This window comes from Scyliorhinus canicula, chromosome 8, assembly GCF_902713615.1.
Source record: "Scyliorhinus canicula chromosome 8, sScyCan1.1, whole genome shotgun sequence".
NCBI classification, from domain to species: domain Eukaryota; kingdom Metazoa; phylum Chordata; class Chondrichthyes; order Carcharhiniformes; family Scyliorhinidae; genus Scyliorhinus; species Scyliorhinus canicula.
The window spans coordinates 85,179,472-85,200,284 of record NC_052153.1 but is presented as its reverse complement, the minus strand read 5'-3'; the positions used below and the strand labels follow the sequence as shown (position 1 = coordinate 85,200,284).

The following is a 20,813-nucleotide window of genomic DNA, read 5'->3' as shown; positions in this document are numbered from 1 at the left end:
ACCGATGGTGGGCAGAGGAGAATCCAGCCCAATATTTCTGCTTGTAACTACAACAATAAGATTCAACCCATTTTTCAGTTATTGTGGAAGGAGATTCATCTAACTCATATTGCACATTAACCGGAGCTAGAAGCATTTAATATGATAACATGGAGATATCCTGATTGACCTACGACAACTAATACTCAACAGAACATGGCTGGATTCTCTGTATTTGGGACTATGACCCCACGCCGTCGTAAAAACTGTGGACTTTCACGCCAGAAAAACTAGCGTGAAAGGGCCACATATTCTTAGCCCTGCAGGGGGCTAGCAGGGACCCAGCGTAAAACTAGCAGTTTTCCACCTCCAGCGGCCACGCCGTGCTCCATGGCGGACTCAGACCACGGAGCTGGACCTTAAATACAGTGCCCCAATGGGCCGCGCACCGACCCGGACCACCCGCCCAAAACTTGCCCGGTGCCGTAAAAGCCCCCCCCCCCCCCCCCCCCCCCCCCCCGCCCTCCGATTGGCCCGCCCCTGACCAGGGCAGCCATGGACTGAGTCCACAGCCACCACACTAGTATCCCAATCGGCAGGACCATGTTAGATCCACGCTGTCAGGACTTCAGCCGATCGGGGGCGGAGAATGGCGGGGCGGGCATCCAGCAATGGCCGCAGGTAGGAATTATGCGGCGCAGCATAATCTCCGAGTACACCGCTTTTCGGGGCTCGGAGAATCGGGGAACCGGCGGCCAGTCCCGATTCCATGCGGGGAAATGGATTCTCCGCCCCGGCGTCAGCCGTGATTGCGGCGCCGTGGTCCCTTTGGTCAATAACAACTGAACTTAATCCTGTCACTAGGAGTAAAATTTAGAAAAATAAATTGTTCCTCACACCATTATCTTTCATCTTGATGAGGAAAACAAACCACAGAGCCAGCCTCCTGCCTTATGATTCCAAAAGGAGTGTTTCCTCCATGACACCTTTGTCCATTCTTCAGTAACTGGCAACACAGCCACACTTTCCTGAGGCACCTTTCCATTGCAAGTGCAAGCGGTGCAACATCTGTCCTTTTCCCTCTTCCCTTCTCACCGTTCAAGGCCCCAAACACTCCTTCCAAGTGAAACAGTGATTTAATCAATTTAGTTTGCACAGTCACTGCTCACAATGTGGTCTGCTCTATACTGGGGAGACCAAATGCAGGCCAGAGGATCACTTTGCAGAACACCTGTTCCGATTGCAAGCATCGCCCAAATTTCCTGATGCTTTTCATTCTAATTCTCCACTTTTCTCCCATCCCACTCTGACGTTTAAGTCCATGGCCTGCTACAATGAAGCTCAACACAAGCTAGGGAAACAGCACCTCATCTTTTGACTTGGCATTCTACAGCCTTCTGGACTCACACTGAGCAGGAGTTCAGCAATTTTAACTCATAATCTCCGCCTCCATCTTGTTATATGTTTGTTTGCTCAGCCAGTCTTGTTTCATTTCTTTTTTAAATCATTCAGGTGACTGCTGTGCAGCCATCCATCTCAGACATATCTTTTGTTATTATACGATACTTGTTTCCAATGTTTTTGGTTTGTGCATCATGTAATCTTTTGTAATTTAATCTCTGCTGTCCTCCACCCTATCACAGACCTTCCCTCTGTTATTCCTGCCCCTTCCATTGCCTCAAAACTATTGCTTCTCTATCTTTCTTCAGTTCTGAAGGATGGTCATCTTGTCAACTCTGTTTTGCTCCACAGATGCTGCCTGACTTGCACCTTAAAGAACCATGCCATCCAGTGAAAGCTATGTGCTTTATATGAATGATACCTTCTTTTCACAAGGAAAATTACAGAGGTGTGATCTCTTGCAAATGTAGCATTGCCACTTGATTGATTATAGACTATCTAATACAATAAATGTCACTGGGTGAATTGGAAAAAACAGAGCATGACAGTTTCATGATGGTAACAAGTTCACTTTCTATGAGAGAGTCATTCTTATTGAACTTTATATTTGTGGTTTATGGTGTTATCGGAACTCCTTGGTTATATAACAGGTTATGGCATCATGATGTGTTATCCTTCAGATATACCACAGATAAATGTCACTCTGAGGAAGGAGCTGTGCTCCGAAAGCTAGTGATTTGAAACAAACCTGTTGGACTTTAACCTGGTGTTTTGAGACCTCTTACTGTGCTCACCCCAGTCCAACGCCGGCATCTCCACATCATGACTCTGAGTATAAACTACAGTTCGGCAACAGGGGTGATTTTGATGCATCTCGTCAGTGCTAAATACAACACAATCTCGTACTCAAATGTCAAATGTTCCTACGCATCATTGTTGCACTAAAATGGACATCAATGTAAGATGAACATGAACACTGTTTACCATCTTAGGAGTTGAATCCTTTTATTCCCTTGGAACACAACAAAACCCGTGGCAGTGAATCCTATAAAAGCTGTCGCTCCTGAAGAATCCTTAAAAGGTAAAAGAAAAACATTTAGAATACTTTCAACAAACTGTAGCCTAGAAACAGGCTTGTAAGGACTTAATTTTTCAAAGCACATTTTCTGTCCTCTTATCTTAAGGTAGGGTTAATCTTTTTGTCTTAAATGAGTTAGATTGGGTTTATGCTATATTGGATAGTCATTAATCAAAATGTATTTACAAAGTATTGACAAATTTTTATGAATGTGACAAGGGGTCCCATGTCCACCACCAAAACTGGTGATACCCTCACCAACTTGAACTCCAGGAACCCCAAAGGAATTAAGTACCTAATTGGCAGCGGAAATACATGGGACATTTCATTGCTGCACGTCGGCCAAAAGGGTGGAAATCCTGCCACAAAAGCTGCTGGACAATCAGAGGCCAGCAGCGTCACCTGTAGCATGGCTGTTGCCAGTAATTTGCAAGGGCCCTCACCAAGGTTTATTGTGGGATCCCTGGAGAAAAGGTAAATGAGGGCTGAATGAGAGTCACCAGCAAAGGAGAGTGGGGTCGTAGGAAAAGGCAACGGGTTGATCTCTGCTCAGGTCCCTTGCTCAGGCACCGCGTGCCTCTGAATAGAGGCTTTCCACCCCAGAAATCTGCAAGCAAACCGAGCTCTCCACCCACCCTGAATAATTTGCAAGGGCCCTTCCGGGCAGCACGGTAGCATTGTGGATAGCACAATCGCTTCACAGCTCCAGGGTCCCAGGTTCGATTCCAGCTTGGATCACTGTCTGTGCGGAGTCTGCACATCCTCCCCGTGTGTGTGTGGGTTTCCTCCGGGTGCTCGGTTTCCTCCCACAGTCCAAAGATGTGCGGGTTAGGTGGATTGGCCATGATAAATTGCCCTTAGTGTCCAAAATTGCCCTTAGTGTTGGGTGGGGTTACTGAGTTGTGGGGATAGGGTGGAGGTGTTGACCTTGGATAGGGGGTGGGGTGCTCTTTCCAAGAGCCGGTGCAGACTCGATGGGCCGAATGGCCTCCTTCTGCACTGTAGATTCTATGAATACCAGCAGCATGCTGCTACCTGAAAGGTTCGATACTATTTGCAATCAGCAGTGTTCATTTGCACTCATTTGATATCTATTGCAATCAAAAGTAATCATTTAGCTATTATTTAACCTCAATTGTACTCAAAAATGTAACTGTCATTTGATATCAATAATACTTAAAACCAATCATTTCACGATCATTTAATATTACAAATACTGTAACTGACATCAATGTAATCAATTGAGATTTTGGGTGGCAGCCATGAGCTAAACGGTGTCACAAAAGGTAACTCCCATCTGGAAACACTTTTTTGGACTTTGTTAACCCAGTGAACGGGCACCAAACCTGAAAAAAAACATACTAATCTGACCATCATCGATTGCTCGACTGGTTTGGGATGTCGGCAGTGTAATGATGCAGAAGGCAAGTTTACACATAATGTTATGCACAACCTACAACCACTAGGTGGCATTGTAAACCCATCATGTGACCCTGTGGTCTGGGAGTCGGTGGTGCTGGGAGATGGATGTATTTGCAGTAGTTCCATAATAGTTGTTTAGTGTTAGTGGTTTATTATTTTATTTATCCTAGTTATCTTGCCACGCAGTTCTTCTACAATAAATTATTTTAAACTACATGTTCTGTAGTTCATCATTCACTTTGGCCAGTCGACAGAACATGACAGGCGGCTACCAAACAAGACGCAAAGGAAACAGAAACAGACAAGCACAAAACCCCAGCATCAGAATCAGTTGACCCACGTGGCAGCATGACTATGGTGGACCCTGCTGAGTTGTTGTGCCATCCCAATCTTCGGGGCAGAGGTTGACGGATTTCATCATAGTTGAAATCCAAAACCACATAATGGACTGAAGGAAGACCTGTGGTCAGCAATAGAATCGGGTATCAAGGCTGCGATGGCCCCCTTCCGTGGGTTGATGGACAGAGTGGAACGGGAGCTGGAAGCCCAAAAGGCACTGATCCAAGAAATGGAGAAAGCGGTCACCGAGCAGGATCAACTAGAGGCCGAAGTAATGATGTTAGCGCCAACCCAAAACTCCTGGAGCCCAGAGTGGATGACCAGGAGAACTGGTCTCGGCACCAGAACCTCCGAATCAACAGGCTACCAGAGGGCACAGAAAATAAGATCCCAACTGAGTACATCTCGAACCTGCTCAGGAAGTAGGTCCGGTTGAGTGGCTCACAGACCACTCTGCCAGAAGCCACGGGCGATAATTGTCAGATTCCACAGGTACCAAGACAAGGGACAACGGTGAAAACCACACCGACCTGCAACTGGGAGAGAAACTTAATCCGTGTTTACCAGGAAATTGGGGCCAACCTGGCTAAATGCCGAGCGGAATTTAACAAAGGTAAGACAACACTTTTCAAAAGCAAAGTACAATTTAGCATGTTGTACCGCAAACCTTTGGGTCACTTATAAGGACAGGGGCCATTTCTTTAACACGCCGGAGGAGGCAAATGACTTTGTACAAAAGGGCAAAGTACAAAAGTACAAAAGGGCAGCACGGTAGCACAGTGGTTAGCACTGTTGCTTCACAGCTCCAGGGTCCCAGGTTCGATTTGCGGCTTGGGTCACTGTCTGTGCGGAGTCTGCACGTTCTCCCCGTGTCTGCGTACGTTTCCTTCCTGGGCTCTGGTTTCCTCCCACAGTCCAAAGATGTGCAGGTTAAGTGGATTGGCCATGCTAAATTGCCCTTTGTCCAAAATAAAGGTTAGGTGGGGTTACTGAGCTATGGGGATAGGGTGGAGGTTGGGCTTAAGTAGAGTGATCTTTCCGAGGGCCGATGCAGACTCGATGGGCCAATTGGCCCCCTTCTGCACTGTGAATTCTATGAAATTCTATCATAAAAGAACTGGGAAAGAACTAAGCGGAGGGGCACAAAATCATGGTTTTTCTATGCTGTTGTTTTTATTTTTTTGTTTGTGTGTTTCTTGTGTTGAGTCAGGAATGTCCACACGTATTTGTCCTGGTATCCTTCCTGTACATCATGTCGTTTTTTTTGTTGTTTGAGGTTACAGGATTATCGGGGTCAGTCCATCAGGGCGAAGGGGAGTATGGCACTCCTCTTTGGGCTTCTGGGGTATTCCTCTGCCAGCACAGGCAAATTTAGATGGGGAGAGAGGATATACGAGACAGTTGGGAACGACCAGATCAGGGTTATTGGGCATCATTTCCGGCGGGAGGGGGGGGCTATGCTAGCGAGCATGCTAGTAATCGGGGGTAATGCGGGGAGGGGCTGTGACTGGTCTCCACAGAAGGAGGGAGCATCTGGCAGGGGTGGGGGGGTAGGTCAGTGGGACGGGCAGGTGTCTTGGGGAAAGAGGAGGTTCAGGTGGAAGGGGGGCCTGCAGAGGGGGCCTGTCTGATCGAAAGGGACAACAAGGAGGGGGGTAGCCAAAAGGGGCAAGGGTAGAATGGTAGAATGCTGGTCACACAGGTTTCATGGCTGAACAGTTTGCATGGGGGCGGTGGTGGTGGCCATTTTGGACGCACTGAGGACAAAGGCAAGCCCGCACATGCAGGGGATCATAGCTGACCCTAATAGAGGGTTGTGCAAAGCCCCTCCCCCAGTCAGGATAGTCACCTGGAGCATGCAGGGCTCAACGCCCCCATCAAAGGAGTCTTCTCCAACCTGAAAAACCAATTCCATGCAATCCGGGTAGGACTGGGGTCAGATGGGTTCCCGGTGGACTTCTATAAAATCTTTGCGGCAGTGCTTGCTCCACATCTGATGGGGAAGTTCAACGGGCGGAGTGGTGCAGCTGGAAGAGGCATTGTGTGCAGGGACTTCCCTGCGGGCACTGGTTACTGCCCCACTCCAGTTCTCCCCGGCCAGGTTCAAGACGAGCCCAGTGGTGACAGCATCATTAAAGGCCTGGAACCAACTCAGACACTACTTCAGGCTGAAGGACATGTCCATCTCGGCACCAATCTGTAACAACCACAGCCTCATATCAGCGGGAATGGATTCAACCTACAAATCCTGGAAGATGGGGAGGGGAGCGGGCGATGAGTTGAGGGATCTGTACGTGGGCGGCAGATTGATAAACCTGGAGCAACTAAAGCAAAAGTTTCATGTCCCGAAAAGGAGCGAGTCCAGATACGGGACTTTCGCCGCAGGGTGGCCCCTCGTACCCATAGTTGCCTCAGCACACCTTGCTGGACAGATTGATATCGCAGGATGAGTTGGGAAAGGGAAAGAGCTCAGACATATATGGGAGACTGCTGGAGGAAGTAAGGGCCCTACTAGACAAAACAAGGGAGAACTGGGAGGAGGATTTAGGCCTCGAGCTGATGCAACTTAAGGGGGTACACAGGGCACACCTAACCAAAGCGGACATGAGGGGGCTCTTCCCTGGGTGGAGAATAAATGCAAGAGATGCCAGAGGGGGCCCGCAAACCACTGCAACATGGTCTGGTCCTGCCCAGGATTGGTCGAATTCTGGGCCACCTTCTTCGAGACCATGTCCAGGTCATGGGGGTTAGGAAAGAGCCATGTCCACCGGTGGTGATCTTCGGAGTGTCGGACCAATCAGAGCTTTTGGAGGGAAAGGCGGCCGACACTTTGGCCTTAACCTCCCTGATAGCCCGGCGACAAATCCAACGTGGATGGAGATCGGCAGCGTCACCTCGGGCCTCAGGCTGGCTGTCGGACCAGACAGAATTCCTAAAACTAGAAAAATCACATTGGTTTTCAGGAGGTTGGAGAAAAGGTCCCGCTTCAGGTCGAGGTACTTGCCATTTTAACACAAGACCCTGCTCCCATGCCCACATGTCTGTCCTTGGCCCGCTGCACTGTTCCAGTGAAGCTCAATGCAAACTGGAGGACAAGCATCTCATCCTTCAGTTAGGCATGCTACAGCCTTCTGGTCTCAACATAAAATTCAACAACTTCAGATGATTAACCTCGACTCCTTTATTTTCATTCCGTTTCATTTTAACTGTTAACTTTTATTTTTTTCTGGTCTTTCTTTATATATTTTCCCCCCACTCTTTCCCTCTATCCTACCCCCCACTTCCTTACCTTCCCCCCCCCCCCCCTTTTCTCATTTTACCAGTCTCACACCCAGATCCCCCCTCCCCCCCACATCTACATCTGTCACAGCTTACCCTCTGACTTTAGTTTCTCTGCTGTTTGGCCTTTCACACCTTTTATTCTCTCTGGGGACTACCATTAGCACTCTTTTCCCTTGGTTTCTTGGGCTTCCAGCAGGCATCTCTCTTACGGGGAGGCTTCTAGACAGGGGTCCCACCTATGGAGGGGTCTCTGGTGGGGGTCTCTCTAATTGGGGGGGGTCTCTGGTGGTGGGGGCAGGGTGGGCAGGCCTGGCATTGGGAGGGGGGGGGGGAGGATGGGGCCTCCAATGGCCTTAGTGGTAACTCCCTTGAAAAGTTACCTGCTTGGCCCACCACGAGGACCACCGTGCCAGGGCCACGTTTGTCAAGACCTGCACCAATCACTGTGTGATTCCCAGCGCAGAGGACAGGACAATCACATGGGCCTGGAGAATATAGTGGCCGGCTGATAACCTCGATTCTGGCACCAGCGGGGGACCAGAGCATCGGAACGGGAACGGCGCAGGGTGCCGATACCGTTTTACACCCGAAGTTGGTCTCTCAACTTCATTGGGAACTCCGTTACCGACAGCGGGAAACCCAACCCCTGATGTTGAGCCCCAGATGCTGATTGCCACTTCAACAAAGTTACATCCCTTGCTTTTGAAAGTGATTTTGCAATAGCTAAATCCAATACAAGGGACTTAAATCAGAACAAAGCAAACCACGTAGGTATGAACAGTGGGCTGACCATGGTAGATTGTGAAACGACATGAAAAGATATGAAGGTAGACAAGCAATGGCAGACATTTAAATAATTAATTTACAATTTGCAACAAATATACATTCGCTTGAAAAATGAAAATCTCATAACAGAAGTGGTGTAATTCTAATAATTCTGAACCGAGCTGGGACCAGTGTTCTGGCGAAAAGAGTAAATAGGGTGGTCAATAGGACTTTAAACTAGAGATTGGGGGGAAGGGAAAGTCAGGGAGCCAAGAGGTGAAGGAATCAGTGGGAAGCGTAGCTGCTTAGGATTACAAAGAATCACGAAAAGACAGAGCTCAGGAGAGGTTACGATAGTCCCCATCTCACAAAATATGACACAGTGTATGGAAAGGCTCAGTAAACCAAGGTCCACCACACTAAGAAAACAAAAAGGGACAGTCAATAGGGAATTAAAGGTGCAATATTTAAATGCCCGCAGTGTACGGAACAAGGTAGATGAGCTTGTGGCCCAGATTGTGACTGGCAGGTATGATGTGGTAGGCATCACAGAGACGTGGTTGCAGGGGGTTCAGGACTGGCAGTTAAACATCCAGGGATTTACAACCTATCGAAAAGACAGAGAGGTGGGTAGAGGGGGCGGGGTTGCCTTGTTAATTAGAAATGAAATTAAATCAATAGCACTAAACGACATAGGGTCAGATGATGTGGAGTCTGTGTGGGTAGAGTTGAGGAACCACAAAGGCAAAAAAACCATATTGGGAGTTATGTACAGGCCTCCTGACAGTGGTCAGGACCAGGGGCACAAAATGCACCACGAAATAGAAAGGGCATGTCAGAAAGGCAAGGTCACAGTGATCATGGGGGACTTCAATATGCAGGTGGACTGGGTAAATAATGTTGCCAGTGGACCCAAAGAAAGTGAATTCATTGAATGTTTACAGGATGGCTTTTTGGAACAGCTTGTGATGGAGCCCACGAGGGAACAGGCTATTCTGGACTTAGTGTTATGTAATGAGCCAGAATTGATAAAAGATCTTAAAGTAAGGGAACACTTAGGAAGCAGTGATCATAATATGGTAGAATTCAGTCTGCAATTTGAAAGAAGGAAGGTATTATCAGGTGTAAAGGTTTTACAGTTAAATAAAGGTAATTACAGGCGCATGAGGGAGGAACTGACGAAAATCGACTGGAAGCAGAGCCTAGTGGGAAAGACAGTAGAACAGCAATGGCAGGAGTTTCTGGGAGTAATTGAGGACACAGTGCAGAGGTTCATCCCAATGAAAAGAAAGGTTATCAGAGGGAGGATTAGGCAGCCATGGCTGACAAAGGAAGTCAGGGAATGCATCAAGGCAAAAGAGAGAGCCTATAATGTGGCAAAGGGTAGTGGGAAGTCAGAAGATTGGGAAGGCTACAAAAACAAACAGAGGATAACAAAGAGAGAAATAAGGAAGGAGAGGATCAAATATGAAGGTAGGCTAGCCAGTAACATTAGGAATGATAGTAAAAGTTTCTTTAAATACATTAAAAACAAACGGGAGGCAAAAGTAGACATTGGGCCGCTCCAAAATGACGCTGGTAATCTAGTGATGGGAGACAAGGAAATAGCTGAGGAACTTGATAAGTACTTTGCGTCAGTCTTCACAGTAGAAGACATGAGTAATATCCCAACAATTCAGGAAAGTCAGGGGGCAGAGTTGAATATGGTTGCCATCACAAAGGAGAAAGTGCTAGAGAAACTAAAAGGTCTGAAAATTGATAAATCTCCGGGCCCAGATGGGCTACATCCTAGAGTTCTAAAGGAGATAGCTGAAGAAATAGTGGAGGCGTTAGTTATGATCTTTCAAAAGTCACTGGAATCAGGGAAAGTCCCAGAGGATTGGAAAATCGCTGTTGTAACCCCCCTGTTCAAGAAGGGAACAAGAAAAAAGATGAAAAATTATAGGCCAATTAGCCTAACCTCGGTTGTTGGCAAAATTCTAGAATCCATCGTTAAGGATGAGATTTCGAAATTCTTGGAAGTGCAGGGTCGGATTAGGACAAGTCAGCATGGATTTAGTAAGGGGAGGTCGTGCCTGACAAACCTGTTAGAGTTCTTTGAAGAGATAACAAATAGGTTAGACCAAGGAGAGCCAATGGATGTTATCTATCTTGACTTCCAAAAGGCCTTTGACAAGGTGCCTCACGGGAGACTGCTGAGTAAAATAAGGGCCCATGGTATTCGAGGCAAGGTACTAACATGGATTGACGATTGGCTGTCAGACAGAAGGCAGAGAGTTGGGATAAAAGGTTCTTTTTCGGAATGGCAACCGGTGACAAGTGGTGTCCCGCAGGGTTCAGTGTTGGGGCCACAGCTGTTCTCTTTATATATTAACGATCTAGATGACGGGACTGGGGGCATTCTGGCCAAGTTTGCCGATTATACAAAGATAGGTGGAGGGGCAGGTAGTATTGAGGAGGTGGGGAGGCTGCAGAAAGATTTAGACAGTTTAGGAGAATAATCCAAGAAGTGGCTGATGAAATTCAACGTGGGCAAGTGCGAGGTCTTGCACTTTGGAAAAAAGAATAGAGGCATGGACTATTTTCTAAACGGTGACAAAATTCATAATGCTAAAGTGCAAAGGGACTTGGGAGTCCTAGTCCAGGATTCTCTAAAGGTAAACTTGCAGGTTGAGTCCGTAATTAAGAAAGCAAATGTAATGTTGTCATTTATCTCAAGAGGCTTGGAATATAAAAGCAGGGATGTACTTCTGAAGCTTTATAAAGCACTAGTTTGGCCCCATTTAGAATACTGTGAGCAATTTTGGGCCCCACACCTCAGGAAGGACATACTGGCACTGGAGCGGGTCCAGCGGAGATTCGCACGGATGATCCCAGGAATGGTAGGCCTAACATACGATGAACGTCTGAGGATCGTGGGATTATATTCATTGGAGTTTAGGAGCTTGAGGGGAGATCTAATAGAAACTTACAAGATAATGAATGGCTTGGATAGGATGGACGTAGGGAAGTTGTTTCCATTAGCAGGGGAGACTAGGACGCGGGGGCACAGCCTTAGAATAAAAGGGAGTCACTTTAGAACAGAGATGAGGAGAAATTTCTTCAGCCAGAGAGTGGTAGATCTGTGGAATTCATTGCCACAGAGGGCGGTGGAGGCCGGGACGTTGAGTGTCTTTAAGACAGAAATTGATAAATTCTTGATTTATCGAGGAATTAAGGGCTATGGGGAGAGAGCGGGTAAATGGAGTTGAAATCAACCATGATTGAATGGTGGAGTGGACTCGATGGGCCGAATGGCCTTACTTCCGCTCCTATGTCTTATGGACTTATGGTCTTATGGTCGTGGGCAGCGGAGAATCGCGCCCATTAAATTTATCATCAGATAAAAGTACAAAGTTTTTAATATTGCCAAAAACGAAATACACATGGGAATTTGGTGAATTTTAGAATTCAGGAAAGAGTGGCCACGAAATTGATAAAGAGAAAAGATAATATTCATTTGGTAGTACAGTACAGCTTTTTTGTCTTGCACTCATTAAAACAATCCCAAGAGTGCCAACTTGCAACAGTAGTAACAATTTATTCCGCATGGGAAAAGTGTCCTGATTGGCTAGCAAATAGACTTTGATCTGTTGAGGTCCTGCTTTGGAAAATGCAGGGAACAGTTATCCACCCAGCTTTCATTTCAATTTAAGTCGGACAAGTCAGCTCTGATTGATCAAGGCACAGCTATGGGGTATGCACCAGGGAATAGTTGTCCCACATGCTTATGTTTAATTCAGAAAGGTTCAATGCCGAGACACAATGGAGGAAATTCCCCATTTGAGAGAGTACGGACAGAATTCTCCGCCAACCGCTGCTGGTAGAAAGTTCCCAATGCAGCAGAGAATGTCACGTGGAGTATAAACAGGATCAGGTTGCGATGTTCCGGTCCCTTGTTGCTGGCAGCACGAGATTTGGCTGCTCGCTGCTGGGAGGTTGCAAATGGGTCACTTGAACCCATTTGTAGCCTATAATGAGCCGGACACCAGATTTTCCATGCCTCTGTGATGCTCTGGCATTCTCAACCACAATTCACGTGGACGTAGATTGGTGCAAGTATTTTCCAGTGTGATCCTGGCACAGTGGACTTTGCGGTGGGTCAAGAGGCTATTTAATGTAGGTGCCCCCGAAAGTCCATCAGAGGGCCCCCCACGACAAAAATCCTGCCCACCCAGCCCCCCATCGGAACCCCCCTAGAGACTCCCATCAGAGAACCCATTATACTCCAATGTCAGAGGCTCCCCACATATCAAGAGACCCCCATATCAAAGACCCCCATATCAGAGACCCCCATATCAGAGACCCCCATATCAGAGACCCCCATATCAGTGACCCCACCAGAGACGCCTAACCACAATGTTCATAAATATCGAAAAGTTAAGTGTTTGTACTTCTTTTTCTCAGCAGAAAGCTGCTTTTGATGTGGTCAGGAGCTGCCAATCAGAGCTAGATGTTCACATCAAGGTACTTGAGAAGCATTCAAACGTGAAGGGAAATGAAAATAAACAATCCAGATACCTGGCTGTCTGGATGCTATTATCCTCTCAATTACAACCTACTAAAAGCTATTTCTCTTTGAAAGTGAATGGACGTCTCGTAAGTCAAAGGATCTGAACAGCGTTTAAAGCCTTGTGATGTGGTTTTGGCTTTCCATGAAGTAACATCTGCTGCTTTCTGCACATCTGTCTGAGGTAGCAGGTGTAAGGGACAGTGTTAGGTGGATTGGCCATGCTAAATTGCCCTTAGTGTCCAAAGAGGTTAGGTGGGGTTACTGGGTTACAGGGATAGGGTGCAGGCGTGGGCTTAAGGAGGGTGCTATTTCCAATGGTCGGTGCAGACTCGATGAGCCGAATGGCCTCCTTCTGCACTGTAAATTCTATGACCTATGATTTTTCACTGATTCTGCCTGGACTGCTCTTTAGCTTCCAGGCAGGGGTGATTGATAGTGGGCGGTCTCTGATAAGGGGAGGGGGGTGGTCTCTGATGGGGCTTCTCTGAAATGGGGGGATCTGTGATGGGAGGTCTCTGATGGGGCAGGCTCTCTGACATGGTGGTGTCTGATGGGGGTGGGGGCAGGGTGTCTGATGGTGGTCTGAAGGACGTCTCTGATAGGAGGGTCTGATGGAGGTCTCTGATGGGGGTCTTGTGGGGGGAGGGAGGGTTGTGTGGGGTCAGGGGTCAGGTCACTTCATGCATGCATGCTGTGGGGGAAACCACCCGAGTATTCTCGTGGTGGGGGGAGGAGAATGCCCCTACTTGCCAGCAGGGAGGAGGTGGGTCAAGATTTGCATTGTTGGGGGAAGGGGGCCGGCCACTGGACCTCGGTATTGGACCGCCCGCTCAAAATGGTGGCTCGCTAGCGAGATTCAGAACGTGTGTTCCTGCCCTATGTGTGTTGGAGTGTGATTCTTTCGGCCCCTTCCCTGTGGCTGGATTGGCGGAATCCCACACCAGATTCTGTGCTTCGAAGCTCTTCAATTATGCATAGGTGGGTTCTCCTCCAAATCACCTGCCAGGCTGTCAGCTGATACATCTGCACACCAATCTCACCGCTCTGGCCTGGGAGGCCACTGCCCAGGAAACCAGCAGTGCTGCCACTGACCCGTGAAGCACCATCCAGTGCAGGAAGCAGACGAATAATTCTCATTTGCTCCAGCAGGGTAAAGTCCCCTCTCAGCTCCCTCCACTATCAAATTCTCAGCATGACATCATGTACTCACATGGCTCCTCACTTCACAAAACCCACACATTCAGTCTGGGGGACATATCAACACCAACTCTCTCAACAACACCAGCATCCCATCTATCCTGTTTCTCACACTCCATTCTCTATCACTTCAGGATAGGACTCACCACACACAGGGGACATGCATTTCAACCAGCCTCTGCTCCATCCCCTCTGATCATATCTCTTTCATTTGTCTCCATACAGGTCAAACTCACACACAACAAACGTTAAGTAAACCCAGACAGAGGGGCGGAACGGCAGAGATCCTCACCCTCAATGGGTTTGAGGACGAAGCAGCAAAGCTTGCCAGTGAAAAAAGGGGCTGCTCCTGTAGCAACATAGCGCGTGCCTTCTCTCAATATCCTAGTACAATCTCAGCTCCATCACTTTATCAAATCCTACAATTTACAGCGAGTACTATCTACTCAGAAATAGTTTCAGCTCATCCACTAAAATAACCCCCCTCTGTATTTTTTAATTATCAACAGACTACAGGCAGCTAGCCAGATGAGCAGCACCCAGAGCACATCTGAGGATCAGGGGACTCAGGAAGAACAGTCACAGGACCCACCCTGCACCCTCCACCAGTGCGGAGAGACACATCCCAGTGAGGCGTAGTTCAAGGTTAGGCACAGGTTTACGTTCTGGAGAACACCTCACAGACTCGTCCCCACAGCAGTCGGAAGCAGGGACAGCCCAGGTATCAAGCACTCGGAGGGCTGCTGGAGACCAGCGACCCACTCAGTCCCAGTCAGATGATAAGCCTCTGGAAGTGGCTGCCAACAACTGGTGGAGATGCGAAGGCAGGCAGTGGAACATTGGGCAGCACTTCAAGAGTCTCTCAGCAGACTAGAGCGCATGATGGAGGAATCCATTCATGTTTTTTCTGTTGTCATGGCTCTAACATGCGAGTGCCTTGAGGCCACCATGGGAAGGTTGGTGACCACCACGGACAGCTTGCTCCAGCCGATGCTGCTAGATTTGCACTCGGCCCTGCAAACTATGGGCACACCCTCTGGTGGGCACTATCAGAATTTAGTCCACATGGGGACAAAGCACCTTCATCTCCCTCAAGGTGCCCAATCTCCTGCTGGAGTCAGGCCAGGGCCCTCTGGCACCCACAGGAAAGATGCTGGGCGGACATACCAGGGGCCTCTACTCAGGGCACTGCAAGGATGTGCTGCTACTCAGCCTGTGCCTGCATTAACGCAACAGCGTAAGCCACCAAGGATCCCTCTGCAACTGACCCGGGGATCCTTATGAGCCCAGGCACTTCCAAGGCTCAGGCCATCAGAGAACGTCAGTCATGGTCAGCACAGACACCATGATGCAACAGTCAGCCTCTGCTCCTGCTGTGGATGTCAGGGTTGGACCAAAAAGTAGTGTTTGGATTAGGAAAGTTAAAAAATTTGTCTACTGTGTTCACTGCTCCAAATGTGATCTCCTGAACAAAGCCCACAAGCATGACCCCAGCCTTCATGTTACTTGCCATTTTAACTCAGCATCTTGCTCTCATGCCCACTTGTCCATCCTTGGCTTGCTGCAATGTTCCAATGAAGCCAATGGCAAGTCAACTTAAAGTCCACCAAGTAAGTGATGTAAGAATGCGAACACTGCCACAAAGAAAATTCAGGCCAGCATAGTGCTCCAATCCGAAAGCATGTCATGGTTTGCGACACTATCAGTTAGGAAACCCACAAATGCAGAGAATCTCATTGCTGATGACCACTCCTCAGCGATTGCCATCCCTTGAGGACTATGGGTTGAGAACTCGCCCATTGTCACTCCTAATGAAGAATTACATACTGCTCCCTGACAACATACAAGGGTCTGGAAAAAAGGTTGCACTGAGGTTGATATAGAATCATAGAATTTACAGTGCAGAAGGAGGCCATTCAGCCCATCTAGTCTGCACCGGCTCTTGGAAAGAGCCCACACCTACTTAAGCCCACACCTCCACCCTATCCCCGCAATCCAGTAAGCGCACTTCACCTTTTTGGGCACTTAAGGCAATTTATCATGGCCAATCCACCCAATTTACACATCTTTGGACTGTGGGAGGAAACCGGAGCACCCAGAGGAAACCCATGCAGACACGGGGAGAACGTGCAGACTCCGAACAGACAGTGACCCAAGCCGGGAATCGAACCTGGGACCCTGGAGCTGTGAAGCAATTGTGCTAACCACTGTACTACCGTGCTGCCCATATTTCACATGAATGTTAATCTTAAGAGGTGACACTCAGTGGGAGCATGGGTGAACTCTGGATAAGAGGATTGCAAAGATCCAAACCAAACACTTTGATCTGCCCATTACATTCACATACCCATGGAATTATTTTCAAAAAGTGCGATTTATTTATAACGGTAGAGCATTCAGGACCCTGAGAGGACACCAAAACTTTCGATAATAAGCAAAATATTGTGGATGCTGGAATCCAAAAAATTGGCTTGGAGGGCTAGAGGTGATGTCTCCTGATGGTGTGACTTAGCTTCGCTCCTCCTTGAACCTGTCAGCTATTATAGTTTCATGTGCACGCCTCCCAGATTTCCCCTCCTCCACGGCATCAGCGCGCTCAAGTTGTCCCTCAGTAGCCACCTGAGCTTCACGCACCTCTTCATCTTCACCTTACAAGGAGGTCTCCTCCTCCAGTTCAACCTATGGCAGGGCCCACCTTTCTGCATAGCCAGGTTGTGAAGGGTACAGCAAACTGCAATCATGCGGCAAACCCTCTCCAGTGCATATTGCAGAGATGCACGTGAGTAGACCCCTCAATTGCATCTTCAGAAGTATGATGGTCTGTTCTACGAGGGGTGTGTGGTGGTTTGGGAAAGTTAAAATGTTTGTCTACTGTGTGCATTGCTCCGAATAGTATTTAAGTAGAAAGCCCTTATCCCCAGCAACAATCCCTGCAGACATTTGGACCCCTTGAAGATCCCAGACACCTGGGATTGACTGAGGGTCCAGGAGCCATGGCAACTCCTAGGGGACCTTGCACACAGGTGCAGGATGTGCTAGCGATGATCACACAACTACATGTTGATGGAATGGAAGCCGTTGTGATTGATGAAAATTGTGGGTTCCTGCCAGGGAGCCGACATAGCTACATTGGTGCATTCTATTGCATCCTGCACTCTTGGGAACCCAGTGATAGCTGCGTCGCCTGTGCATCGCTGAGCCTGGCTATCCACGTCCAGAGCCAAGTTCACATAAGTTCACACACAACTATGAGATTTTGGTTGCCCATGGTGAATGAATGGAATCCACTTGGCCACTGATGAACAGCATAAATTGTTAACCCATGACTCCCCTTCATTGATGGGATGGCAGAATTGATGTAACAGTGCCCTGTTCATTATAGCCTTCGCTCTCCAATGCTGAATTTCTGTCTTCCACAAGGTAGTTTTTGAAACTTTGATGTGAGGCTACTGATTTTTGCCTATCTCGTTAAAAGCACAAAGTTAGAACTCTGACTTACTGTTGCTTCCGGGGGTCTCTGTTCTGTGTAACTGACCTGGACCCTATCCACTATAGCAGCATCAACAAGTGGGTATGTGTCCCAAGAAGGAGACCCAGAGCCCATCTTATCGGTCCTCCCACATTTCCTCATACCCCTCCCAAACAGAACCGATCTTACTTTCGATTTTGGAAGAAGCCATTCTACCCAAGTGTCAATATGGTGGTATAATACACGATGGAGTAAGACCCTACATCGCTCACTGTCCCCATACGGTTAAGGACTACTGGTCTGTACTCGGAGTTTAGAAGGATGAGGGGGGATCTTTTTGAAACTTACAGGATACTGTGAGGCCTGGATAGAGTGGACGTGGAGAGGATGTTCCCATATGTAAGAAAAACTAAAAAAGAGGGCACAATCTCAGACTAAAGGGACGATCCTTTAAAACATAGATGAGGAGAATTTCTTCAGCCAGAGGGTGGCGAATCTGTGGAACTCTTTGCCACAGAAGGTTGTGGAGGCCAAATCACTGAGTGTGTTTAAGACAGAGAAAGACAGGTTCTTGATTAATAAGGGGATCGGGGTTATGGGAAGATGGCAGTAGAATGGGGATAAGAAAAGTATCAGCCATGATTGAATGGCGGAGCAGACTCAATGGGCTCAGTGGCCTAATTCTGCTCCTATGTCTTACGGTCTTATACTTCCGATTTACCTGGAGTCTCATGATGTGCCGATAGAGATATCACCTGTTATTCTCCAGCCTCCCCACTAATACTGAATCCTGTTGTTGTGGTAGTGGACATAGCTATGCTGCCCCCTCCGATCCCATAACCTGCGAGGTACCCATGCCACACGTGGAGCTGTACCCACCCCATCTGGAGGCCATGTGAAATGTAACGTACAAGGATTCTTCCCCCCATATCTGTTTCACATACCCTCTCCACATATTACGTATGATGACCCCTGCGACCATCACCATACACTCTGCAGCCCAGTACAGAGCCCACCACGTCCAGGGACATTGAGTGTAGGACAGCACTGCACACCAAGTTGTGCATTTTCTCTGTGGAGCACACCGTCATTGCTGTTCCCTGGAGCTGGGGTAGACCATGCTTCCAATGATTGTTCTTGCTGCATGCCACTCCTCTTCTGCATTGTCTGTCTCTTATTTTAGATTGTGAGGTCCACAAAACCCTGGATTGCCTATCATCTATGATTCCTTGCCATTTCTCAGCAGGAATTACTGGATTCTGCAACTCCTGTCTGCCAGCCTCTGAACTTAAACAGGAGCCTTGATTGGCTGGCAGCTCTCCTGTCCCTCCAGGCACAGCACTGCAGTGACCAGATGAAGCACTCAGTGGTCTGTTCTAGGGCCCAGAGGACTGGCAAGTGGCAAAGGTCCCAGGGCGGAGAGGGTCGGGAAAGTCTACCGGTCACAGGAGGGGAAATGGAAGTCTCCAGGTGTAGGCCAGTGGGAGATGGAGGTCCAGAGGTCACCAGTCCTTAAGGGTAGGGCCGCTGTGTTAGACGGGGGTTTCAAATGAAGGCGTTTTCCCCTACCACCCCACTTCCCTTCTGAGATTGAAATATGCCACTTTTCTTACCCGCCACCTCACTTGGTGTGCAGAGTAAAATACACCACAGGGGCAGAAGAAATTATAATAGGAAATAAGGAAATGGCACAGAAAATAGTTTGTGTCTGTCTTAATTGCAGGAGTATCAAAAAACACATTCCAAAACTAATGATGAGCCAAAGGTCTAGAGAGAACGAGGAACTTGAAAAAAATCAGTATAAGAAAGAGTACTAGCGAATTTAATGGTACTAAAAATAAACAAATCTCCTGAACCCTGTGGCTTGCATCTTAGGGTTTTAAAAGAATCTACATAGAAACTGGGTGCACGGGTTTTGATCTTTCAATATCCCCTAGATCCTGGAGCAGTTCCCAAAGATAACCCTGCTATGCAAGAAAGGAGGAAGAAAGAAAAAAAGAAACTAGTGGGCCTGACATGCATTGCAAGGAAATTGTTGTAATCTATTATTAGAGATATGTAACAGGGCATAAAAAAATCATTAAAAAGGTTTGGCAAAATCAACACAGATTTCTGAAAGGGAAGTCACGTTTGGAAAGCTGTTACTATTTTTGAGGTTGTAACTGGCAGGATAGATAGGGAGAAAGCAGTGCATTTATATTTTCAAGAAACTATTAAATAAGGTGCAACACAAGAGGTTATTATACAAACCTAGAGCTCACTGAATTGGGGGTTATATATTAACAAGGATTGAGGATTGATTAATGGACAGCAAGGAGACTACCAATGAACCGGAACAGCAGACCGAGATCTGCGGTGCGGCAACCAAAGAGGAAAGAGTCGAATTGGACCCCTTCGGAAGGCCGCTGCCCTAGACTCGACATGTATGCTCAAACCATCTGGAGTCGCGTCAATGCCAGATTCATCAGTCGCATTCACAAGACAGCCCCGAACGTCACCCAAGCACAACGCAACGCCATCAGCGCTCTCAAGACCAACCGCAACATCGTCATCAAACCAGCAGACAAAGGAGGGGCCACCGTCATACTGAACAGAACGGACTACTGCAAAAAAGCATACCGACAACTCAACAACCAGGAATACTACAGACAGTTACCTGCAGATCCGACCAAGGAACACGTCTGCAAACTCAACAGACTGATCAAGACCTTGGATCCAGATCTTCAGAGCACCCTACGTGCTCTCATCCCACGTACTCCCCGCATTGGAGATCTCTACTGCCTCCCGAAAATACACAAGGCCAACACACCAGGCCGTCCTATCGTTTCAGGCAATGGGTCCCTGTGTGAGAACCTCTCTGGCTATATCGAGGGCATCTTGAAACCCATCGTACAAGGTACGCACAGCTTCTGTAGCGACACGACGGACTTCCTACAGAAACTCAGCACCCATGGACCAGTGGAACCAGGAACATTCCTCGTCACAATGGATGTCTCGGCACTCTACACCAGCATCCCCCATGACGACGGCATTGCTGCAACAGCCTCAGTACCCTACACCGACAACTGCCAATCTCCAGGCGCAATTCTGCAACTCATCCGCTTCATTCTGGATCACAACGTCTTCACCTTCAACAACAAAGTTCTTCATCCAGACGCACAGAACAGCCATGCGGTCCAAATTCGCACCTCAATATGCCAACATCTTCATGCACAAGTTTGAACAAGACCTCCTCGCCACACAGGACCTTCAACCGACGTTATACACCAGATACATAGATGATATTTTTTTCCTTTGGACCCACGGCGAAGAATCACTGAAACGACTAC

The 20,813-nt window shown here is 47.9% G+C and overlaps 1 protein-coding gene across 6 annotated transcripts in view; it reads right to left on the bottom strand.

The window, feature by feature from the left end:
* The window catches only part of frmd3 (FERM domain containing 3), a 277,660-nt gene that overhangs the window by 80,651 nt on the left and 176,196 nt on the right, over nt 1-20,813 (bottom strand). For all 6 annotated transcript variants that reach the window (XM_038804886.1, XM_038804887.1, XM_038804888.1 and 3 more), the window contains one exon: nt 2,365-2,453. In XM_038804886.1, the coding sequence (XP_038660814.1) occupies nt 2,365-2,453 (89 nt within the window). The remainder of the gene's footprint in view (nt 1-2,364; nt 2,454-20,813) is intronic.